Here is a 26772-nt window from a genome sequence, read left to right as displayed (position 1 = left end):
CTGCCTTTTTTCCTCTCCTGTCACCCCCCTTACCCTTGTACTTCGCGTTGTCGAGCTTGCACGATCTGAATGAGACAATGCGTTGTAAGATTGTCTGTCTTGTCCTCACTCTGTCTTCCCTCCCTTGTTTTGTCACGCCTAGAAACACTTATGATAGGACATGTCATTTATAACGCACCTGTACACATCATATTGAGCTCTGTCACCGGAACTTCAGCCAAAATATTGGTGCGTCGTACCCCTGCACTGGCGCTGCTGTGCATTGCAATCCCAATGTATCACATATTCTTGCTACCGAAGCCCTGAATTTGTAGAAATTATGAGTATAGGGCTGGGTTTGTTGAAAATCCAGGTCTGGTGATGTATCCAGACCACTGGCTTCATGAAGGCCTTGAGCCACATTTAATAATTGATGTTGGTCCTCAAAATAGTCAACAACCCCCTTATCCATGTCAATGGGGTTGACATCACCTTGGTCCTCCGCGTCATCAGTGCGGAATATACTCGACATGGTGTTGAAAAATTCTGACCGGCAGTGCGGGGTAAAAGGCTTATCGACAACTGTCGGCGCCAAGTGTTTGTTTTTAGGCACCGATCGAGTGGCCTTCTGCATCGATCGATGTCGAGACGCCATAGCATTGACATCTTTGGGTGCACAGGGCTGGTCACGAGAGAGGTCGAGAATGCAGAGTGCCGCTCATGACCGCAAGGCCTGCTGCATCTAGGGGTTAACCGCACCGACTGCAGTATGCTTTTTAAACATCTCAAGCATAGGGGTCTTAAAATCCTCCCACTCTTGGTGGGTGGTTGGCCCCACGGACGACTTACCTTTTTCCGTTGATGAATCAGAGTCCCGACGATGGCAGTGACACCTCTTCTTCTTTCGAGACGAGGAGGAATGGCTTCTCAAGTGGGACCGTTTCTTCTTCCGCCGATGTTCTTTCTCGGGGGTGTGCCCCTCGGTTTTGGCCCCCGAGGACCGAACCGTCGACTGCGCCATAGATTTAGAGGGTGGCCGACCAAGCGCAAGCTTAACCGCTCTATCGCAAAGGGATTTCGGTTGCATTTTATCACACGACGGACACCCTTCCGTCCTGTGAACCATGCCGAGGCACCAGAGACACAACTCGTGTGGGTCAGTGATGGACATTTTGGTGCCACAATCAGTACAACGCTTAAAGCCAGAAACCCGAACGACCGACATCTAGCATCGAGGAATTAGAAAAAAAAAGTTTGCTGACGAAAACATCCAGGAGTCGAAGACTCGCTTGTGATCCCAAGCAACGCGATGGCGCGCGAAAAAAGGAACTGCGGTGTGGGGCGTAGAGACGGAGTATATGTGCGAAGCCTGATGTCACATCCACAGCTGACGATCGAGTGCCACTAAAGCCCCTGTAAAAAATGTTCCAAAGCAGCTAAGCTGGATGGGCTATCTATCAGATGAGGAATCTGCAGGAGAAAAGCAATCAGTTGAACGGTTGCTACTCATCTCATGCAATGCAACCGCTTAGTACAAAATTATTTTTACATTTTAAGTTTTAAATCAGACAATGTCTTCTTGAACAAGCGGTATGAAGCAGTGAAACATGTAAAGGAATTGCAATAATATAAAAGATAACTACTTGATGATCTAATTAATGCTCACATCAAAGTGTTTGATTTTTGATTTGACCATCAGTTACTTCATCAAATAGTGAAGCTGATTTTGTAATAAAACAGTTTGGATACACTATTCAGGTTTTAGATTTGCCTTATTAAAAGGAAGCAGAAAGGCAATCTTTGAAAAATAATAATAAGGTTTTGGAACCGTGTTTCTGTTCCAAAATAAAACTTGACTTATACCACCACATTAAGAGTTGAGGATATGTCTGTAGACCATTTCCAGGTTGTATGGTAATGTTGTTATCCAGCCCAACTGTTGCAGTCCCGTGGTAATAGAGGAACCAAAAATAAAAATAAGTATTGGTGAAAGCCAACAATTTTGGTTTTTGGACAGGCATGGGATACACATTTTCTAGCCACTGCCGTAATGGCTATAAGTTGACAACAGCTTGCAAATGGTGCTTGTACAGCGCCTGGCAACTGTATATCCTAAAGCATACACTCGCGCTACTTCGCCCAATAGCGGAGCCCCTTTCCAAGACGCTAGGGTTGGTGAGGCCGCTAATCGATAGTCCCCCCTTGGGGTGCTAACAAGCAGGAGGACCTTATGGAGGAGAGCTTCCTGGTGACAAGGACAGAAGTCTGGGTCATGGCCTCTTTAGCCCTAAACCCCACAGGACAATAACAATGCCAAATCCGCCTGGGGATGAAGATTCTTACCCCATGAAGAAGCTTCTTTACTCTTGCTTCCTGGAGACTCAGAAGCAAACAAAATCTGTAAAGAGTTATTCGTAAAGTACTACTGTATACTGTGGTTATATGCTTTCTTTGAAGCCTGTTATTCCTGCTTTTGTTAAAACACCTAAAGTAGATAGGTTAGACAATTCTAGCCTTTCTTTTAACAGTATGGGAAAGAAGAGCAGTGAAGGAAGACTGCATACGCCTTTATAGAATGTTGCAAAGACAGGGACAAAGAAGAGCTTGAGAACGCAACAATCGAGCAGGAAGAATGCTCAATCAGCTACTGTCAATTGGACTGACGATACGCTGGGGCTGTCCCTGCTATTTCAACTGAACAGACAAGAAGGACTGTGTTCCGTCCGGCAATGGTCTGTGCGGTTCTGGCCAGCTGGAAGCTGTGATACGACCAGAGTGAGAACCAGGCGACGAGGAAGCCGCACTGAAGCCGGGAGAGCTGGTGCAGGGCTTTGGAAGATGGCAATGAGGCTTGTATCCAAGACTGAAAGGTGAAATAGCAGGATGCCCGACAAGTGTCTTGCGAGTTGGTTGGGAACTGGAGTGGTACATTTGTAAATACTGACAGATGGTGGTACGGCCGATAGTGGGTGGGCCGATCGGTCTGACAACGGTGCTGAGCCTACTGAAAAACCGCATAGGTGACGATCAGGAGAGAACGAGAGACTGTGGTGGAGGTGGAACCTGTCATGGCGGGACCAATGGGGCAGACAGCTACGCAGAGGCGGTCCACAATAACTAGTAATTCTTTGCGTCTCGCCTCTCTCCAACTCGAAAGGAAAAAGTTGAACTAAGAAGCGTGGACCTGCAACACCTTGTGAAACCGGTGAAGAGCTCCCAGTGAGAAGGTAACAGGAACACGTACAAGTTCAGGAAGGGGCTGGGAAGTTACGAGACTGTAAATTATAAAGGAGGAGAGAACATCGTAAAACCATTTTGTGATTGAGTTCCCAGGACAGTTCCACAAAAGTGTGGTGCTGGAGATTCGAGAGAAACTCTAGCAATAGCTTCATCGTCCCAGTGGGGGCAGATAAAGAGTTATACAAAATCAGGATTGGGAAGACCTCCATAAGAGAGCTACAAACCTTTTGAGAACTGTGAGAGACATTGGGGGACCAGCTAGGTGAAGGGAGTTATTCTCCTCACCCCACGAAAATTTTATGCAACAGTGTATTTTCAGATGGGTTACGGAGAACCCAGAACGTTTGTTTTGAAGAACCTGAAATGCATTTGGACGCTTTACATCCAGGAGAAGGGAGTCATTCTCCTGGAGTATGAAAAGTAGCTGGATTTATGGTGTTTTGTTGTATTAACAGGGATAGAGTAGGAGCTTTTGTGACTGGGACAGAGCCTTTTTGTTTCGACTCACACAGACTTTTTGACGAGCACCCGAGTTTCTTTAGTTTAAGGGGATTTCCCAACCTAGAGTTAGGGATAGATAAGTTTTGTTTTATCATTTAATAAAAGTTTATAGCAACCACTATGGCACCACTTGGTCAGCCTCTTCATTCCTTTTAAGTTTCGGCGTGTGCCTTAAGCCGCCTTCATCAAGACCAATACATTTTATGACCCAATAGTTAGTGGTTTGCTTGAGTCGGAAGCGGCTGTGATTGCGATTCGTGTACGGGCGACAGTGCGGCTTCACTCTGTGGACTCTGTGGTTTTGCAGGTCCCTTCGTCTAAGCCCGAGGTTGCAGGAAACGCAGGATACGCTGTGATATGCTGTGCTCCGAGCTCTGAGCTCCGAGCGCCGAGGCTCCGCGAAGGCAGAACCCAGCTGTGAGGCGCGGGAGCCGAGGCGCTGTGCGCACGGAAGATGACGCCAAGTAGGTCTCTGGGCTCGGGGTGACAGGAGCCGAGCCGAACCGAGTAGATAGGAAGCTGTGAGCCCGCGCGTAGGACTGTGTTGCACGGCAGCGGTGTGTGTCGAACGCAGGCGCTGGGTCAGGCGCTGGGTTTGTGGTCCGCGTCCTGGTTCAGACCTAGGGCTAGGACTGCTGGCGAGGTGCTCAGTGGAGGCGTGTGTTGTAGTCTCCTGCCACTAGCCCCCAGTAGTACCCCCAACTTCCTGCGGTGCCCGAATATTCTAGTGCACCTCATGAACACCATTTGTCCTGGCTATCTGAGTGTTTGAAGCGGCCTCCCTTTATGTGTAGTGGAAAGCGAGGTGCGGTTTGATACAGGGAGGCAAGGAGGAAAGGAGGCTTTCTGCACAGCTGATCAGTAAAACACCAAATAGGGGCCGACTGTATTTGGCCTCAGGCAACCCACCAGCACCCCACACCCACCCTCTCTGATCTACCCACTTACCACTGCGCTGTCGTTGCACTGGCAGGGAGAACAGCGAGACCAAAGCAGGAGTGACAGCGAGGAGTGGGACTGCGGAGGTGGGACCAGGTGGGGTTAGTATCTCTGATATTCCTGATAACCACTCCCCTAGGGTACTGAAAAACAGACAGAAGGGGTGCGTGGGGAATTGGAGGGGTTCAGGGCAGTAGGCACGTGAACTGTACTGACCATTGGCACACCCGGCATTGGTCCTGAAGTGACCGCGTTGGGGTGGTGCACCGAGTAGTACTGCTATCACTGAAGTAGGACTCTGACAAAGTAATTTCCTACGGATTGTGTTGTCACGTTGTGGACATGCAGCGGGGGAGAAGAGTTCCCCAGTTGAATTACAACTTGCGGAAAGACAAGACACCACCATTGAAAGAAGGCAAGGAGAACAATAAGAAAGGCAAAAAATGCAAGAAGAACTCAATAAATACAATGCCTGTGGCACAAGGAGCCATCACACACTTTTTTGGTGTGAATCCACCACCGGAAATTAATTCAACAATAAATGAGGAAACAGCTGAACCAGGCAATAATGGCAGCATCTCATTAAATTCCACGAATTTTGAGGATATTGATAACAACTCATTACTTGACCTCTGTCTGAGTATTCAGAGAGGTATGGCATCGCAGAACCCACAGAGGGCAGCTAACAATTTAACTCAACATAAAGAAAGCATCAGTACAACATTGGAGGTATCTAATCCTGAGGCCAGTTGTGGTCGCCTATCTGCTTCTCCAAACCTTGTGATGGCCTCCATGGAGGATGGCCCTGAAAATGAGGTTAACGAGGATACTAGCCCGCATGCCAATATTATGGCAATAACAGAGCTCCAATCGTCAGTGGCCTCTCTACAATTTGCACTTAAAATACTCTTGCAAATGTCAGGGAGTATATTGACAAATACTAACATCATTACGAGGGTATTGGAGCTGAAGGACTTTCCTCGTGACGAGGTAGAAGCGAACCTCTCGGATGCTATCCATATTGTGGAAGAGATGGAAGAACGGGAAAAGACTATGGAAGAAGCAGCCAGGCATTCTGTCCCTAAGGACAATGCCCTAGTTGAAGAACTTTCTGTAGCAACTGTAGAAGATCAAGAGATTGCACGAAGTCCTGGGACCTTTCTCACACGGAAACAACGTAGACTAGCCAAAAGGGCTCTCAAAAACAAGAAAGTATCAACGAATGCCGCACTCCCTACTGTGAGACCTCAATCAGCCACGGAATCTCGCTCTAAAAAAGCCAGAAAAAGAAAGGCACGAGCGGCAGCTCGAGCTATAAAAGCAAAGGGGCCTCTGTCAGACTGGTTAGTATCGGGAGAGAAGTCTAGTGTGGTGAATCTAGACGAAGTCTCACGGGTGGACTCTGAACAAGACCTAGACGATAGTGCTACACTTTATCCTGAAGATCCCATAGGGCCAGGCGGAACAGGCGAAACACCTGAGCCAATACGGCCTGTGCAAAGAAGCTCAGATGAGGAATGTATCCTGAGTCGCATCTACTACATCAAGAACCTTTATCCGAGTGGAAAAAATCCCAGGTTGTCGCGATCAGAATTTTTAACCAGACCCCACTATATTCCTCAACTTCGAGTTATGAAATCTGACGACTTCTTGTTTATTGAACCCCTACAGGTCCCTAACTCCCACGTCTCTGCCATATATTGTACTTTCCTGGCTTCTGCACACATGATTAGAAAATATAAAGAAGAACTGATAGCTGTAGATATTGCCATTGATGTTGATCCACAGGAGAGGGACTTAAATGGGGAAATTGAGGCCACTGGGACCACTGATATACAAGCCCCATTGGCTAATCTAGTGGCACTGGAAAATTTGGCGATGACTGAAATACAGCAAGCCCTTAAAACACTGTTGGAAGCTCTCTCCTGAATTACACAGAACCTTTGAAGCTTTTCTCTCATTTCATGGAACTGTCGAGGCTTTGTCCATCTCCTGAGGCCAGAAGGATCAATGGATTTGCTGTCTAAGCATAGTTGCATATGTCTCCAGGAAACATGGACATTGAATCCACTATTGCTGGATGGTTTTGTAGTATATCAGTCTTTTGCCAAAAGAGGGGACAAGGGTCGCCCATATGGGGGTCTAATCACGGGGGTGGTTAATACGGTCAACTCTCTGAAGATTCAGGCCAAAGCCGCTGATTACCTTTTGGCGGTTGAGGTGGATTATTCAAATGAAAACGGGCAAATTAGATTCTTATTGATCAACCTCTATAATCCCCCCGGAGCGTTGGTAAGAGAACCACTACAAGAGGCTATTCATGATTTATTGTCATCTTGGACTCAAAGATCTGGTAATTTAGCGGTAGTGGTAATGGGGGATTTTAATTGCCATATGAGGGGCGATCAGCTGGTTTCTCCTAACCCCGCCCTGAGTGAAATATGCTTGATGTCTCATGGGAAAAGGGAGAGCGAAGGGTTAGGGTGGTTACAACTGTTTGAGACATGGGAATTAACCATGATTAATGGTCGAACACTAGGTGACCGGCCGGGGAAACACACATGGTCCAATGGCACATCATTTAGCACTTTGGACTATATATTTATGTGCCCTGAAATGCAGTCCATAGTTACTGACATGAGGGTTATACCCAATAAATGGAGTGACCATGCGTTACTTCTTTGCTCTCTCCATCTACCTCTCCCCCCCGCCACTCAGTGTAACATTGGCAATATTCAAACTAATTGTACAGGATCCAGAATAGTATGGTCGGAGAGAAACATTAGAGTGGCTACGGAAGCACTTTCATTTCCCGCCCAGGGGTCTCTTCCCCATTTCAAACAGATGACCGTAAATGAAATAGAAGAATGGATCCTGGGATTTTCGGTCTCCATGCCACCATAAAAAAAAATCATATGATAAAACTGGGAGGTCCTACTCCCCCTTATAATAAGGGAATACGTGATGCCAAGAGAGGGCTAAGAGCAGAGTTGCGGGGTCTCAAGCACTTGCACATAGCGAGAACCACCTATTATGACAAAGTCAGAAAAGCCAAAGATAAATACAGAGCTAGTATTAGGAACATCAGAACAATAGAGAGGAATATCAGAAATCAGAAGCTGGTTAAAACTATTTGCTCTGGAAACTCGTGTAATATATGGCTACTATTAAATGAGAACAGAGAGAAGGTCAAGGGCCATTTAGATAATCCCATTGGAGAGGAAACTTGGGTAAGATTTTTATTAGATCGTAATTCTGGAGAGGTGGATGATCCAACTAGATCAATATTGAAGGTCCACTTTCCTCCGCCCCTAGATGTCTCGGAAGAGGCCATATTTAATAAAATAGCCACCTTGAAAGCTTCCAGAGCTCCTGGCCCCAATGGGTTGGCCAATGTAGTTATTAAGAACCACCCTGCTTTTTGGGCATTCCTCCTCTCTATACTTTTTAAAAAGGTCTTAGCTCAGGGGACGACTCCCCGCTCATGGCAAACGGCTATATTGGTGCCGGTGTTCAAAAAGGGTAGCCGCTTGGATCCAAATAACTACAGGCTCCTTTCCATGCTAGATACCACGGCAAAACTCTTTGCAGCACTTTTGCTTATGGAGCTGCAGAATTGGGTTGAACATACCAACATTCTTAGCAGGTTCCAATGTGGTTTTTGCCGTGGCTTCTCTACCACGCACAATCTGTGGGTGATGGATACGCTTCGAACGCGGGCGCTTAGCAAGGGACAGCCCCCGCTCTATGCCCTATACATTGACTTTAAGGCTGCCTTTGACTCGATACCAAGAGTTAGGCTGTGGACTAAGCTAGAAGCCATGGGTTGTCCGCCAGGTCTTCTCCACTATCTAAGACAGTTACATTATAATACCACGGTGTGCCTCAGACTAAATCAAGAGGGCACTATGACTAGACAAGTGAGACAGAATAGGGGGGTAAAACAGGGATGCGTAACTGCACCCCTGGTGAATAATCTATACGTTTATGATATCCCATTAGCACTGGCCGAGGCGAATAACTGCCCACCCAAAATAGGGGAAGCACCGTGCACAGTCTTGGCATATGCAGACGACCTGGTCATCTTTGATAACACTATAGCTGGTATTAGGCGCTCAGCGGTGACTCTATGGGAATATGCTAAGATCAATGGTTTGTCGATCAACCTTGACAAGACAAAGGTGATCAGATTTACGAAGAAAAAAGTATCCCGAGTTGAGCTCTGGGTGCATAATAACAACATACTATATTCCCCTTCCTATCGGTATCTAGGTGTTGAAATTGAACCGTGGGGCGATTATTCCCTGTGCAGACAAGGGAGGATAACTAGGGCGCAGCAAGTAACAGCTTTAATTGCGTCATTCACCTGCAAGCAGGCCGGTTTTACTCTATGGGGGACGAGACACTTATATATTCAAGTGTTTGCGCCCATGATTACGTATGGGCTGGAAGCCCTTACTTCATTCGACTTGGCCTGGTTGCAAGTGATGGAGGGAAAATTTTGGCAACGTATATTGGGATTACCTCCGAGTGTCCCTATGGCCTTGATAAGGCTTGATCTGGGTCTTCCTTCACTCAAAGCAATGGTACTTAAAAAGAGGACGGGCTTCTATCTCAAAATGAAGAGCAGTTCTCCTTACCCATTATTGGCTACCATACATCAAGAAGTGAGCAAAAAAGATTCCACTTCCCCCCTCCAGAAAGATATGATCACATTTCTCAGAGACATAGGTTGGACTCAGAGGGGCAATTGTTTCCCAGGACGTTTTAACAGCGCTTGGAAAAAAGGTAGACCTCTGGGACTGGCTGGAGAACTTCTCTCATTTGAGTAGTTTAAAGTCATGTGCTTTTGTTAAATATAGACTCTATAATTTTATGAAACCTCAAGCTTATTTGTACCTCTGCCCCTCCACAAGGCTCAGACGGTTTATTACTCTATTCCGCCTGGAGCAATTACCGACTTTGTATAATTTAGGATCTAGGGAAAAGATCGCTACTGCTGAGCGAGTATGTCGTTTATGTAACTTCCCTGAATGCCTGGAGACCGCCAAGCATCTACTAACCGAGTGCTCTGTATTGGGATCCTCAATCACCAAATATCTTGGGGAATTTGTGCACGACCTGCAATCTACATGTGAAAGTCAATTCTGGCTTTATTGTACTAATACTTCAAACATGCATCTTTTTATTGCATTATATAATGTATGGCTACAGATCGAAAAAGTTATGGGCGCCTTGATTTAAAATGTCCTAATAGGAAGGTTTTTTATGAATATTCGAGTGATCCTGATTGGGAAGAGGTAATTCCTCTCCTACACAGCTAATGGGTACAGAGGCATGATGTCACTGGCAGGGGTGTTTAACGCCTCATAGAGGGGCAATCTGCATAACCTCTATAATGTGTGTACAAATATGTAGCCAAGGATAAATGGCTAGATAGCATTGTGTGGAAGTAATTTTGATATTTGTAAAGGTGCTATGTATTTAGGTGTATATTTATGTTTTATATTTGTAAAGAGCTTATTTTTCTATGCAATTTGTAATATGTGTAAAGTTTGAATTAATTTCAATCTGTATCACATTAAAGTATTATTATTGTTAGTGGTTGTAAGGTAAACTGCTATACAGGGTGGTCATCATTCAGCAATGCAAAAGTGAACATTATCTAACTTTGAGGTCCAAAAACTACTAGTGAAGCAATTAGATCTCAAGGGTAAGCAAAATCAACATGGGAGTTCCTGTCTGAGACATGCAGTTTGCATATGTTGTAAATGACCAGGTGTATTGGCCGGACAGCATCAACTGCATATCCTATGCCTGGCAAATGTCTATCTCCAGTTTTGACAGTTTATTCAGATCAAAAGACCATAAACTAAAACTCACATACAAATATGCACAGGCCAATATAAAAACACAATACAATATACATAAACTTGCGATACACAAATTTAAAAATACACAGTCCATAATGATGCCCCGCAGTGTCCGAAGACGTAAGACAAGCATCCATGTAACGTCTGACATCTGGATGAGAGGGAAAACATTAGCTTGGAGAGAGGTCAATCTCGTTTAAAGTGTTCACAATGAGCTTCCTTCAATTGCATGCCTTCCTCAGATAGTCTGACATTCCTTAGGCAAGAGTTGATGGTTCTGCACGCAGCAGGAAAAAAAGTGCGGGAAGACACTGTAGAATTTGCTTTCCTCAGGAGTGGGGTAATGGTTTGTTTCGTGATGTCACTGTATCGAGAGCAAAACAGGACAAAATGTAAAAGGTCTTCCTTCGCACACCCACAACCGGGACAGGCCACATTCTGCTCCTGCCCCTGCCATTTCTGCGTAATGTCCCTCAGCAAGAGCAGGTTTAGGGAGCCCCAATAAGTGCACATCGGCCGGTTTGTTTATGGCTATCCAACACGTATGGTTGAAAAATGGATAATTTTGAAATGGATAAATGGAGACTGTTAGACTGCAACGCAAGTCCAATGGATTCAAATTTTATTGTAATAAGCGAGCAGTAGGCCCTCTTGTACGCACTCCTCTCTGCTAGTGTCACATTTTGGGCCAGGCATTGTAGAGACGGTGCATTAACCATAAACACACATTTAGATATACGGTTCAACCATGGTGTTTTTGCCAATTGGGGCCTTGCAGCAGAGATCTAATAATGTCATGTGTCAGAGTAGCTCTCGATTTGACCAAATCACCAGCCAATGCAAAAAGGGTGCTTCACACCAATCGTCACGTATGTGGGTGATACCCAGTTAAATGGGCACGGCATAATTAGGGACTGAACTGGGGAGGCCCAACAGTTTTTCCAGAAAATAATTCTCTGTGACTTCAATGCCGTTACATTTTCAGTCCCCCACAAGGTAGCCCCATAGGTGGTCACAGCCTTTGTTTTTTTTTTATTTCTTTTATTGATTTTATGCAAACAAAACAACAAAAACCAAACAAGCAGCATAATCATATTAGTTCAGTTACACATCAAGTTATCGTAAGCACTGCTCCCATTATCCCTCCCTCCCCCCCGTGAGCCTATTTGTCAATCCCTTTCAATGTTTGGCACATGCGGCCGGGTTTCGTTCTCTTCGGAGTCTGTTGGATCTGGTATTACTCCAAACAATTCTGTTATTAGCGTTTTCCAAGCCAACAGGGTACCCGCCTCCCCTTCATCAGCCCGGCTACTCGCTTCTTGCCATGCCCCTGTTTCAGCCTCCGCCCATTTCTGCAAGTCCTTCCACCATACTTCTACCTTAGGTTTGTGGCATTTCTTCCACCCCATGGCGATCCTGCGTTTCGCAAGCACATACGCCAGATTTCTCAGTTTCTCAATATGCTTGAGCTTCCGTGGCCTAGGGAATACGCCCAATAAGCAGGCCCAGGCCGTGTCTATGACAAGAGTAACCCCTTTATCAGCCAGTTTCTGTGCCACTTCTCCCCAGTAGCACCTGATAATCGGGCACGACCAAAACATATGTGTCATGCCAGCGTTTTCTAGGTTACATTTAGGACACACTTGTATTCCAGCGTTTCGGAACTTGGATATCCTCAAGGGGGTCATGTATGCCCTTTGCGTTACATACAGCTGTATTTGTTTTAATCTGGCATTTCTAGACACTTTTTTGTGGTAACCCAGGGCACGCTCCCATACCCCGTCCTCCATCGGGGCCCCCACTTCCACCTCCCAGTCCAGCCTCAGATGTGTTAAATCTTTCCCCGCCTTAGCCATCACCATCTCATACAGTCTCGAGATCTCATGACCCCCTTCGGACATATCATATATTGTTTCCAAAACTGCATCTGGTTCTTCTATCAAAACTGTCTCTGGCCAGGTATTCTTAATCATCCGTACCAATCTAATGTACGTGACATATTGGCCCGTGTGTAGCCCCGCTTCTTCGTTGAGTTCTATAAACTCCTTAATGGATCCCTCTTGCCAAACATCGCCTAGCGTTGCCAGCCCCACTGATTCCCCGTAGGTCCTAACAATCGCCCTCAACTGATCATTCCCTCCTGTCAGAGCAACCAGCGGTATCTGCGGGAGACACGGGCAAGTCCCTACACATGCTATTCAATTTGCTGAACAACTTCTTGGGTATTATGTATGGGATATTACTGAAGTAGTGCAGGAGCCTGGGCAGAACTACCATCTTAAGCATGGCCCCCCGCCCCATCATCGCCAAGGGCAATCTTGCCCAGAACTGCATGCTGTTTCTAATTTTCTCGACAGCTACTTCCGTATTGTGTCTGTGTTCTTCTTGCACCGTGTGATATACATCTACGCCCAAATAGCGAAAAGAGCTAGTTGCCCATGGTACCTGTAGCACCGGTAGTCCTTCTACAGGGGTCCCCTTATAGCTACCCAGCGGGAATATGACAGACTTTTGGGGGTTTACCGAGATGCCCGACTACTCTGCGTACCTTTCCATCACTTTAAGTATGTATAGGAGATTTTCTTCTGGGTATTGCAAGTACACTAACAGATCCTCCGCGTACAAGGATATCAAGTGTCGTTCCCCTCCTACCTCAATGCCAATCGCATCATACTGTGCCCTAAGGCATATTGCCAGAGGCTCCAGGACCAAGATATAAAGCATCGGGGACCAGGGGCACCTTTGTCTGGTGCCTCTGCTAAGTTGCCGTCTCTCGGATATCACCGCTCCAGTTCGGACCCTGGCAAGCGGCTCGCTATACAACATCTTGGCCCACCTGATATAGCCCGGCCCCATTCCATACCCTTCCAAAGTAGCCAATAGCCATGACCACTTGACCGAGTCAAAGGCTTTAATTGCATCTAGGGACACTATCGCCATCTCACCCTCGTTCTTACTACCCCATTCGACCACCCGGTGAAGCCGCCTATGATTGTGTGTTATGTTTCTGCTCGGGACATAACCCGTTTGGTCAGGATGTATGAGTCTACCAATCACTTTCTGCAATCGATTTGCTAGGACAGCCGTGAGAATCTTGCTGTCCTGATTCAGCATCGACAGAGGCCTGTAGGCACCACATCTGTGCTCCGGTTTACTGGGCTTGGGCAGCGGTATTATGATTGCCTCTCTGAGTGACATAGGCAACCGTCCTATCTCAAATGCTTCATTAAGCATGTCTAACATTGGGGGGATTATTTCCTCTCTGTATACTTTATAAAATTCACTGGGGAACCCATCTGATCCTGGGGTCTTACAGGTAGGCAGCTGCTTCACAACCTCTTCTAACTCCTCCAACGTGATTGGCTCATCTAACTCCTCTCTCTCTTCTTCACTTATCTTGGGCAGCCCTATGTCTTCTAACGTTTCGATTATCTTGCGCTGGTCACCCATCTCATCGTCTCCGTACAGCACTTTGTAATATTCCACACATTCTTTGTTAACCCCCTCTTGTGCGGCCACCTCATCTCTGTCCTCCCTAATAATGGTCCTGATCGGAGGCCTCGGGGTCTCGCTTTTGTATAGCCAGGCCAAAAGGCGGCCTGTCTTGTCTCCCCCCGCGTGCTGCCTCTCAGCATATTTCTTATAATTGAGATTGCAGAGTCTTTCCCAATGCCCTACACATTGTTGTTGTAGTTGGAGTACCAGCTCCGTGTCTACATCACCGCTCTTCAATGCTATTTCTAGCTCAGTTTCCACCCTCTGCAGGTCAGCCAAGACCCCCCCTTGTAACCCTCTTGACTTAGCAATGGCCGCCCCCCGCATCACCACCTTAAAAGCTTCTCATAATGTGCCCGCAGAATCAACACTCCCAATATTATCTTCAAAGAAGTTAGTAATCTCTTCCCTTATATCTTCTCTAAAGACTGGATCTTTGAGCGCCTCCGCTCGGAGGCGCCATGTAGGGATCTTCGCCCTCGGGGGCAATTTTGCCATCCGAGGATCAGGGGCGAATGATCCGAGAGGACCCTGGCCTTATATTCGATTTGAGTGATCTCAGACATCACATCTGCTGTGGCAAAGACGTAATCGAGCCTAGTGTGCAGTTGGTGCAGGGCTGAATAGTGCGAATATTGCCTCTCAGTGGGGTGTTTCATCCTCCACGCATCTGTGAAGCCAAAATCAGTTAACAGCATCTGCAACGCTCTCGCCGCTGGGCTAGGCTTACCCGCCCTGCCATCAGATCTGTCCACCACAGGATCCAACACACAATTAAAGTCCCCACCCCAGATCACCGCGCTCCCTATACACGTACTAAGATTGGTACACAAGGCTCTGAAATATGCTGCTGTGTTTTGGTTGGGGGCATACGTGTTTACTATGCATACCTCCCTGCTCTCCACCAGCCCTCGCAATATAGCCATCCTTCCATCAGTTTCAACTACCTCTTGTATCGATTTGAACGGGACATGCGGTGCCACCCAGATTAACACCCCCCGGGCATATGCAGAGTATGGCGAGCCCACTACGGTCCCTCTCCACTTTCTCTTAACCAGGTCCAACTTCTCTCGCATCAAGTACGTCTCCTGTAGTAGTGCGATATCTATTTTCTGCCTTTTCAGATACATCATGATTTTGTTTCTTTTCAGATAGTTGTTAAGGCCCCTGACGTTCCACGTTATTATCCTGAGGTCCCCCATAGGTCATTAATAAGCACCTTCCCGATCCTCCACCGAGTACGCCCCTTCATGCACCGCGAGTACACCATGCTGATTCTTCCAAATAGGCTCGAAACAAAACTTAAACTCCCCATAACCACACACACACTGAACTTCCCATCCCCGCACCTTCATCCCACCCACCCCTGCCCCAACAATACCCTCCCCAACCGATGCCCAGCTCCATTCCTGGATCTCAGGCACCCCCACATCTAGCCCTGCCTAGCACAAGCTTCTACTCAGGGCTCAGTAGGGTTAAGCCGCCCTAATGGCCGCTGAAACTAGTAATCTATTGGGGTAGGTCGTCCACGTTCTGTTGCTCCTTTCAAAAAACGTTACGTATACAGTTGCCAAACTGTTACCAGTTAAAGTTACACTCACTATATTCCAGTCCAAATCGAGTACCTGGCTCAGATTGCGTACAAAGTTCAGTTAGTTACAGTTTCTCTGTACCATCAGGGTCTTCCTCCTTACGAAATCTTCATTCGGTATGATCTTGCCGGTCACGATCCGCTTCTTGTTCCGGGCAGCCCGGCAGGTCCAGCCATGTTACAACATCCTCGGGGGTATCAAAAAAATAGCGCTTTGTTCTTGTGAAGCACTTTCAATCGTGCCGGATAAAACAGCATATATTTGACTCCCGCCGCCCTCAGCCTTCTTTTGACGGCGACGTAACTATACCTCTGCCTTTGCACCAGTATCGTATAGTCCGGGTATGCTGTGATGTTGGTGGATGCTCTATCGTGCCGCCCTTCCGAAAATATTCGAGGATCTTTTCTCTATCCCTGTAATTCAGGATCCTCGCTATGATCGGTCTTGGCGGGGCCCCTGGCCGGGGTTTCCTCATTAGGGCGCGGTGCGCCCTCTCCACCGTAAATCCCTGCGAAAGATTCCTGGCTCCGATCCCTTCTAGGATCATGTTTTCGACATAGTTTGTGGGGTCTTGGCCTTCTTCCCCCTCCGTAAGGCCAACCATGCAAATGTTGTTCCTCCTCGCTCTTCCTTCCGCCTCTTCCACACGATTTTCCAGGTTGGCGACCTGTTGTTTTAAGACATGAATCTCCTTCGCATTGCTCGTGCTAACATCGGTATTAATCTTCACCCCACTTTCCAGACCGCTGATCCTTTCTGCAAGTGCTCTAACATCTTGACGCAGCAGGGTGAGTTCCGTACCTACAGCATCGATCTTATTCTCTAGAGCTGTGCGCAGGTCCGCTATTGCCAAGTCCCATTTTGCGCTCAGGCCCGTTATAGCCTCCAGGATCTGGTGCTTGTCCCCTTTGGGGGTGTCTTCCGCAGGGGTCATGACCATGCTCTGCACCGATGTTGAGGGGGGTCCGTTGCGTTTTCGTGAAAGTCTCCATCGTGGGTTGCTTAGTCTTGGCTCTCAACCCTTTCGCCGACATAGCGCTGCCCTCCACTCTTGTACGCCTCCGCCTTAGTGCAGCTATTGCACTGTCCTCGGTCCGTCAAAGGTCTGGCACCCAAGTCTCCTAACTCACATTTGAGATGGCACTTCGAATTGTCTTACGAATGGGCTATGGCCTCACACTCCCCATTCAAGTTCCGTAGGCCTCGTCGCCCAGGCATCCAATGTTGCCTCCTCCTGCGGTCAGCTTGCCGAGGCTCCATTAGTGTATGCCAGGCCAGGCGCTCTCATGGTGTTAATTCGAACACTCCGACATATCTCCCTGTAGTACTATTCCTCCAGGCAATTTACCGCAGCCATGTCCCGCAGTTCCGGGGAATCAGTGCCGTTTCTCCACTGAGGCCTCTCTTTTGTTAGCTGCCATCTTGGTGCCGGTGCGGCCGCACAGTCGCACCAACAAAAATGTGTATATTTCACGATTCCCGGGGACTATGAACTTCTCCAGCGAACTTCACTTGGCGTGCGGCTTCCAACACCTGATCCCCAAAGTTCTAGGCGCTCGTTACAGTTTCAACCGGTAACTTTGGCAAAAATAGAGTCGGATCATCAGGAGCTCCTCGCGCAGCACGTCCTATTCCATGGGCAGTTGGCCACGCCCCCTGGTCACAGCCTTTGTTTGTGGACAATACACTTCCATAATGACACTTAATGGTTTAACCTGGCACATTTACATAAATCTTGCGATACCCCTCAATGCCCGTTTCATTTTTGTGCTTTGTCTCTGAACATGGGCCATCCCCCTCCAGTTGTCTAAAAAACAGATGCCTAAATAATCAAACTTTCTTACCCTGGGGATGACAGACCCATTGCTCAACATGGGGTGCATTTTAACTGTTTTCCCTCTCCCAGCACTATATGCTATCACTGCGGATTTGCTCGTATTTATGGTGAGTTCTAGCTCTGTCAAAGTCAGTGTAAGAGTGAAAAGGACTGGCGCTAGCACACAGCCCTGACTAACTCCTGTGGCCACCTCAAAATAGTCAATGCATTCACCCTGTTCCCCAAAGCGGACACAGGCCATGGTGTCTGCATAGAGCAATTGAAGGATCTGTAACAGCTCTGGTGGACAGCCTATGGACCCGAGCACCCGCCAGAGAGAAGCTCTGTCCACCTTATTATAAAGACTGGAGGGGGTGTCTGTACTCCTGCTCTCTATATGGTAGAGGAGAGGCCCAGAGGACCCCAGCAAAGATTCTCTATTTGGTCAAACGTGGGCGAGCAATCAAGGCCTAGCTCTCAGGAGATTATGCAGGCTGGTTCTTCAGTACAGTGTAGTCCCCAAGAACCCACAAAGGAATGTCCACACGCTATGTTAGTGAAAACACACTTTTTATATAATTAAGGTTCAAGGTTATATACACAATCACAATAACTCACTTTGTGTATATTTTCCATTGTAGATTAACTGAGCACACAGTTCTATGTGGCACCACAATTACTATTGGATTTCATAAAAGTGCATCAACTGTACTTGGTATGCTTTATTACTTGATTTGTGTGACATTTAAACTAAAAATGGACATAGGAGGAAAAGCAGTTGGTTAGAACAATCGGCAGAATACTGAACCCCTACCACCAGGCACAGTTCTGTATGAGTATCCCCCCACCTGGGCAACCTGTAAATAAAGATATATTGTACAATTCCAGTCCATAGTTTGTTCGCAAGAGTCTTATTTCCTTCTAAATAGTTCTACAACCCCAGTGTACCTGGTATAGCAGAGTTCGACGTCGGGTCATCGACGGATCCTTCTTGAGCAGCTCCCTTTAAGGCAGGAGCCATGGATCGTTGAGATCCCACGAGGAAAAAGGGTGAACACTATTGTTGCGGCAGCAGCTTCGGTTCTTGCGGTGCTCATTGATGATCGGTTGAAAATGTCCTGCAAGCGGAGGCGTGCGGTGCACCTCGAGGACGAGTGTTCGTTGCTGCAAAGAGTTCAAGTAGAACTTTGGCTGAGCAAGAGCGTCAACGTCTGGTGTCTCTGCGGTCTTCGGGTGGCAGGAAACCCACCGGAGGATTCTCCTCAGACGTCGGCGGCTTTGACTTTCTCCGGCAGGACAAAAGTGGTTGACAATGATGAGCAAGGGAGTCCTTGTTTTAATGTTCTTAGGCAAAGGAGCACTGCGGCTCCAGTCGGCGACGGCGGTCGTCCACAGTGATGGACTTCAATGTCCAGGCACTTCTCTTCGTGATTCCACGGCGGTCACCGTCTCCGGTCGGCAGCCTTTCGAGGGTCTGACGCCCAGGGAGCTTGGGCAAAGATCAGCTGGTGCACGATGGTCCCTCGTAGCACGGGAAGAGGTTTCCTAGCCAGATCCTCTCTTGGATCAGTTCCTTGAAGGCACAGCAGCTTTCAGATTAGCGAAGGACAGCAGCAGCGGTTCTTCTTCTTCCAGTGGGCTTCAAAGTTAAGCATCAGTTTCAACTTCAGCTTCTGAACGATTTCTAGCAGTGAGAGGCCTCCAAATATGCTGTTCTGTCTCTAAATCATTCTGCTGGGTCACACTCAGGCAACCAATCACTCAGAAGGGCATTCAGGTAGTCCGGCAGCCAATCAGACTCATAGTGCATTCAGGCCATTCTTCTCCATCCAGACACTCACAACACGGGATGTGGATTCGGACAAGTATCGCGCCATTCAACACTCCATTCATACCAGTTTCGGGCCGGGCTGTCTCAGTCAGTGTGTCAACCACCAGATACTAGACACCCACAACATGAAATGCCTATTTGTCACACACTCCATTCACCCAGGTCCCACCCCACGGGTGTACCCACAACATACAGTCATTGGGAAGGCTCCAGTCAGTCTGGCCTGGACTTCCCCACAACACCATATATAGAACTTCCACCCAACAGCCAGTCAGGGGGAAGGGACAGAGTCATGGCTTCCCGGGACGTCGGGAAAAGTAAGGTAAACAGGCAATAGAAAGCAAGAGGCCACAGGGGCCATCTTGTTTCCTATCAGGAATCAACCGATTTCAATGGCAGGGCCCGGGTATCACAAAATGGGGGACAGTCAGAGCACCTGTCAAATTAAGCATGGAGCTGCCACCAGCCCATACCCTGCTCTGTGGGCCACACACAGGTGCACAAAAACATACACTTGGAGTACAGGGTTGTACTCCTACCTATGGGAGACATATGAGTATCCCAAGGGTCTGTTCACCAAACCAAAAAGAGGAAGAGCCGCACCGCCAGGAGTCCCACATGAACTCCTGTGCGGAAAACAAGCCAGAACATACATGAAAAGGCAATAAAGGAAAAGGATACATAGGCCCTGTCCCTCCAATGCATTTCCAGAATCACACTTATCAAATGCAGTGCTCAGGTCCATGAAGGCTAAATAAATTGGTTCCCCCTACCATAGACAGAGGAAGCACCTACTAAATAGAGGTTCAAAGCCTGGTCCTGGGTGTCCAAGCCAGGTCTAAAGCCACACTGGAACTCTGACAGAACCTGAGTGGTTAAGATCCAGTCTTCGACGTTCTGTATCATGACCCGGACAAAAACCTTGAAGGAGGTGTCCAGCAGTGAAATTGGCCTGTAAGCAGGAGGACTTTCAGGATCACCCTTTTTAAAGATAGGTTGAATAATAACTTTTTTCCAGGACTGCGAATAGGCACCTGTGGCCAGATAAGAATTAAAGCAGTCTGCCAACACAGGAACCCAAAGGTTCATCTCACCATTCTATAAATCGGCAGGGACTGCATCCGGTCCAGAGGCTCGATTACGTGCCTTCAGAGTTAGCCGTAATGCTGAGCAACACTCCCCATCCCCATACCCACAGGCCTGTCCAACTATATAGAGTAGAGAAATGATTGAGCCAAGATTTGGCTGCAACATGATTTTCCCTGTGGGTCTTGACTTGTTTGTATTGGGGGCCTCCTGCAACGAACTCCCAACATTTTTTGGAGTCCCTTGCGGAGACAGCCATTGTCTCCCACACTTTATTTTCCAGTTGAACTTTTCTGTATTCTTTGGACCTTTTATAATCCGCCCTTACCTTGACAATGTCCCCCCTAGAACATTTCACAGTTCTCAAAGTCCTTAATCGGATGTTCTGTGCAGCCCTGCATTCCCCATCAAATCAACTAACCAGCCTACGGTGTCTTTGCTTGAACTCATACTGAAAACAGTCTGACGTGGCCTTCCAGAGATCCTTTGACCAGGTAATAATCTGATCAGAGGAAGCCTCTTCGACAGGAATGGACACAATTTCACGTAGGTTCAGTGGTACAACTTTGCATTGGGCTACTATAGGATCAGACCTTGCCCATTTTATTCATCGTTTACAGTGTTGCTTTATTGCACATTGACCAAGTTGATGGGGAGAAGCCCCATGGACTTGGAAGACCCCCTGTTTCAAGACCCATTCAAGCGTGAAGTGGTCACTGAAAATGTCATGCACGACTCTGAAATCCGATATGAGGTTCCAGTGTTGAACGTGCATGAGAAAATAGTCTATGGTCGAGGAGCCATTAGTATTAATAAATGTGAAGTTGCCTGCTATGTCTGAGTGAATGCGTCTGTTAAGTGAACGCATTCCACGTTCACCTAACCATGAGCCCACTTGCAGGTCCCTGGGGCAAACCCATTAATCCCTCATCTGCAGGGGCTTAATCCCATAAACATACTCCTCGCCAGGATCAACAAGATCAGGTGTGATCCCATTTCCTAGTTAAAGTCCCCTCCCAGTACCAACACTGTTCGATCATCCAAGTGATCCAAAATGGATCCCTTTAACATGTTTTTAAGTGCACCGAGACAGTTAACATCCGAGACGTGAGGCCTGTTGTATAGAACATCTTTCGGTGACATCGGATCCAGGAAAATTTCTGGAACTGGTTAACCTTTACAAGTGTTGTGAGTGTTGATAAGCTCCCGTAGCAACGACCTCCATTATTCTTGCGTGCCAGGATGGAGAAAGACACAAACCCATCCATAAGCACAGGTTCCGTTGCCCAGGCTTCCTGCAATAGAATAATGTCATGTTGTTTCATGTGGGCCACAACATCCAATCTTGCCAATTTAGCAGTTGCCCTTGCTATGTTCTAACTAAGCAGTGTGACTACATTCCCTGCGGGTTTAATAATCCTGTTCTTAGTGCACAGGGTGGGTAAAACAGACCTTGCAAGGGTCGAGAGAGCCCTCATTTGGGGCTCCTAGTCAGTCAAGTTCTTCTATTCCTGACAAGGACTCAAATTGATTTGATCCAATTACTGCACCACATTCCTTCCAGGCCGCTCTCCCCCTTGTATCCACTGCAGGCCGGCGCACCCCCCCTTTGCCTGCCTCTCAACCGTCTCCCAGTTTACCCGTTGTATATCCAACTTGCATTTGACCATATTTATGGGAGCACTATATGGTGGGTTAAAAAAAAACTGCCAGAGAAGTGTCCATTATGCATGCTATGATCCAAAGCAAACACCAAGTAATTTAATATGGCCGGTGTTGCTGCTGTGACAAAATGCAGTCTCCCTCCCTCACTTTGGCCGTTTTACCAACCCAGAATGCTTTTCTAGCCATCAAAATATCATGTGGTTTAATTCTTATACCGGGTAGACGGGTGTTAGGTATTTAGAGAGTGCCTAAGCTGGGAAATACTATCCAGTACTGGAACCAATTTCCTATCCAGGACCTCTTCCAGGGTTTTGAAGTCGCTGAATACTGAATCCAGACTATCCTCCCCACGTGAATGGAATAAAGCACTGCTCTAAGTGGCCACCTATGTAGGGACCACACTGCCAGCCCTACCATGTAACATAACAGGCAGAGGCAGATGTGGCACGCATCAGGCTGGTTAATACCATATTAATTGTGCCTGTGACCCCCTAGTGATTGCCAGAGTTGTGTCATGAGCGGATTATCAGTTGGCCCTCCAGGTTCCCTGTGTGATTAGATGCTTCTTCGATGGCCCTTTCAGTATTGAGGATATGCTCCTCGATTTTCCCTGCCATCTGTTTTAAGTATTCATTTAGGGTAAGTTGTTGGGCAATGTAACTCCCCGAACTTTGACACCTTACGACCCATTTTGTCCTTGCTTTCTTTTTTTATTGATGTTCTCTGCTGTTGGTCTCTGGCCTTACGTTTGGCCATAGTGAGATGGTCAACCAATTAGTAATGTCAGTCCCTGTCAATTTTACAATAAACACCCAGTTGTGCCAAATATTACAACCATGTGCAAACAAGCGATTAGACAACTATGGGCTGTGAGCTTCAAAATACACTTCAAAATATGCCTTTCGACCAAAGCGATAGTGCAAATTTGAGCTAAAATACAAGCTAAAAATTCAGAGCAAATTCTTATAGCTCCGACTGACAAACATTAGGATTGCATTAAAATAAATTCATTTTAAGTTCAGTTAAAATAATATTCAATATTAAAAAAAGAAAAGAATAAAAAAAAGAGACTAAAACACTCCCAATGAGTGTTCAGTGGAGTTGGCAAGCAAGCATGAGCGCACCTAGGGCACGCCCGACTGACTCAGGGGGCTGCCTTAGTCCGTTTTACCCCTCCCTGGGCCACTTGTGAATGCAGGAAAGCTATTTCCTTAAGTTTCCGGGGAGTGTGGGTATCCGGCCCGTGAAGGGATAACAGCGGGATTAAAAAGGCACTAGGGAACTGGATAATGTTCCTCACAGAGGTTTCCCTCGCTTTCACCTTGCCCCCAGTTAATCCATTCCTTACTTTGTCCGCAACCACGGACCGCAGGCTTCCCAGCTACCAGGCAGTGTGCCCAAAGCCTGATAAGAAGGCTCCCCTGGGACCTGGCCTTAGTAGCTTATTGCGTTACTATGTGCGGGAGGGAGGCAAGCAAATGGAACGGTGTTCTGCGCCGGTATAGATTGCAGGGCTATGACCAAGGATGATGCAATGCACCGCAGCTCTCAGAGCCCTCCTCCTTTATTAAATTTTCCTTTTATCCCCCAACAGCCTGCCTCTATAACTACGTGATGCAACTGAGCTGCCGGGGGCACAGCCTGCGGGGGTAGTACAAACACGATGCCGTGCAAAGGAAAACTGAAAAGGCTTACTTGTCTCTTTACAGCGATCTCCGTTCGGAGTCTGATGGCAGTTTCACTTTGTAATGAGCAGCTCCACAGCTCAAGGAATGTTCCACAAGTTTTCACAAGGTTTCCCGAGAGTTGCAGGTAGACTCCCCCACTTTCCCCTGACTCCAACAGACCACTTGCCTCCCCACACCGGAATGGTGGTTATAAGGCAATGCAGGCAGGTAGGGAACAACTGACTCCTCACGGCCACAGCAATGAAAGACTGGGAGAGAGCCACAAGAGACCACTTGCCTCCCCAAATGTCTATTCTATGCCTAAATGTCTTCCATTCCCCCATGGAGGATGGCTGGCTTGGGTACATACAGTACCTTTTCACACTGTTTCCACCCAGGAGTCCCTAGTGTGCAGACCCCTCTACTTCAGGAAGAGTGGTACAGAGATTAGCTGTTGGGTGAGTGCGACCCAAGAGCCAAAACTGTTGGCTTTGCCAATGCTAGCTTTAAACAGACTTTCAAGCACTCACATACTGCTTATAAATCAAGTGGCTGAAGCCACACTTGGTTGAGACAGTTTAATAACATCAGGTGCTGGTTTATAGATGCAATTAAGTCATTACCTGCCTCTCTCCACCCACAAAGTCCCCCGCCCCCTCAGATCTCTGAATCTAGCTCTGGGCTGTGTGAACAGCCTTCTGAAAGGTAGTGAGTGGGGATGGCCAGAGATACTAGCATGGTCACAAGTGGTCAATGGGCGAGTAAATGACCAAACACCACCCACAGGCTATATGTCCCTTCCCACATGTCATTGATCTCTTACCTTCATTTCCATGACAAAGGTTTTGGCTTGCAGACAGTGCTTTCAGTGCCACCTAAGAGCCAAATGTAAAGTCATGTAAAGTATCACCTATAATCTGTGCTAAGCCAAATACTGATAAAATCAGGTTAAGTGAGTCAAGGGTGTCCAATAGCGTTTTGGATTCAGGGTCCTCCTGGCTTTCAAGAAAGAACCTCAAATCACCCTATTAACTTAATCAGGAACATCATGATGCCATAAGGGATGTAAAATCAGACAACCAATCACCAAATTCCGAATCATTGCATTATGGGTGGCAGCAGAGAATCATGTTAATGGCATTTTTTAGAAGATAATTTGCAACTGGGAAGTTAGTCAGTAAGACTTTCAAGGTAGCCTGTCTACAACGCGTTTCTTAATCCCATTACCCTAGATCCCATGGTAGCATGCCTGTCAAGCCTAGAAGAGGTACTAGGACAGCCAGTCTATTGCACTTAAATGACTTGAGGATAGCCTCTCCATAGTGCCTACAAGAGTCTACGAGGGTAGCAGACTTTTTGTCCCCACAGAAGATTGGATGACACAGCTACATCAAAGATAAGCTCCATCTGAGCTCCAGGTACGTATAAACGCACCACTTCGGTGGACATGTGCCACAGGCACGTCGATCCGTCCACACACATTACAATACAGTTAAGACCTATGACAAAATTCAGTGTAGCTGGACACTTAACTTTTTTAAGCCTACTCACTTCAGACTTGCCTCAACACCTCTGCCATTGGAATACAGCGACAAACTACGACAACATTTTGGTTCATAGCTAGACACTTGTGAGCCCCCTCATCACCCACCAACATGCCTGATCCCTTGGATTGCTTACCAGAGCCTAGCCTGCCCATCCACACCCTAATCTTGGCCATATGCACACACGCATTCTAAACCTCTATGAGAATTTCCCATACTCTAGATTGCAGTTGCTGAGGGGGTTCCCACCACAAGAGCGTTGAGACTACACTAATGGTAAACGGTGCTATATAAATGAAAATTAAAATTGCATATGGAGAAGATCTGTATTTTAACATGGGGTGTGAACGCTTATTTCAAAATAATGCCCTACGTGAAAGCATAACCTTCGATTCCAGTGGTGTTGCCGAATTCTGTTGTCAAGATTAAGGCAGCTAGGAATGTAAAAAACTGGTAACATTGTGAATTAGAAATTGCCAATGAAAGTCAGAGAAAAAGCGTGTAGGAACACAGCTGTGAACACAAACATGGTAGCTCCCAAAGATAAACAAAAACATCAATGAAACACACTACATAGACTTTATGCGATGATGGTCGTTGCTGCTTACCTTGTAGGGTAACATCTTTCAATGAGAGACATCGACAGCTGTGAGCGTGAGTGGTCAGTAATAGAAAATCATCAGATGTTATAAACGAAGTGACGTTAGATGCAACCTGTGGTGGGAAAAAGACAAAGCACAACCATCTAGAAAAATTACTTAGATCTTGTTAAGCAACTTTTGATATAATATTTCTTAGTGATGTCATACCTCCATGCCGTTAATGAAAAAGCGAGATCGGTCAGTCAAACCCAATATGGCCTCCTGTAATAACAAAAAAAGAGCTACATTAGCTGTGTGCGAGGACACCGTTTATTATGCGCGTGTACGTGTCAGAAAAGCAAGATGAAATGTAATCAACAGCATCTCTTTGCCTGTGCTTATAAAACAATATGAGTTTGCAGCTTGGATGATTCGAGCAGGCACATCTAGGCTCAGTGGAGTCATCACACCACTAAAATGTAATCAATTTCCTCATGTTTGAGCAGCAGTTCAAGAATCCAAGCTGGACATTTTTAAGATGAATTTTTAGAATCTGGCCTGGTTGACAGATTTTAGGAGGCCACCCTAGTTTTAGTTAACAGGGAGCTCAGAGTTAAGCCAAAACCAAATCAAGGTTGAAATGGAGAGCAGTCAAGGCTATTCTCAGGAGCGTGTGAGTGGCGTCAAAGGCCCTGAATGAGTCCATACAACATAATACACAATAATTCAGTTTAGACAGGTATGTATTAAAATACATTTATTTATTCTAGGCCTTCTACACACACTGAAAAAAGAAACTAGTGGGTGATATTATCACACAATACTCAATAACAAATAACAAACGTATATATATTCTCCATAGGTTCATAAAATGCTTTCAAATTACTTATTCCACACAGGAGGTAAGTAAATAATGCAGTAAATGATAGGGATTGGACTACTTAAGCTAGGAAAATTACTTGT

General features: G+C 46.7%; 1 protein-coding gene across 3 annotated transcripts in view; it reads right to left on the bottom strand.

The window, feature by feature from the left end:
* Positions 1-26772, bottom strand: part of ELP1 (elongator acetyltransferase complex subunit 1) — a 2667893-nt gene that overhangs the window by 1288592 nt on the left and 1352529 nt on the right. For all 3 annotated transcript variants that reach the window (XM_069630608.1, XM_069630606.1, XM_069630607.1), the window contains exons 17-18: positions 26038-26091; positions 25837-25942 (exon numbers count right to left, since the gene is read on the bottom strand). In XM_069630608.1, the coding sequence (XP_069486709.1) occupies positions 25837-25942; positions 26038-26091 (160 nt within the window). The remainder of the gene's footprint in view (positions 1-25836; positions 25943-26037; positions 26092-26772) is intronic.

This window comes from Ambystoma mexicanum, chromosome 6q (assembly GCF_040938575.1).
Source record: "Ambystoma mexicanum isolate Mex_15411 chromosome 6q, UKY_AmexF1_1, whole genome shotgun sequence".
Lineage (NCBI taxonomy): Eukaryota > Metazoa > Chordata > Amphibia > Caudata > Ambystomatidae > Ambystoma > Ambystoma mexicanum.
Note: the sequence above shows the minus strand (reverse complement) of the source record. Positions and strands in the feature narration are given on the sequence as shown.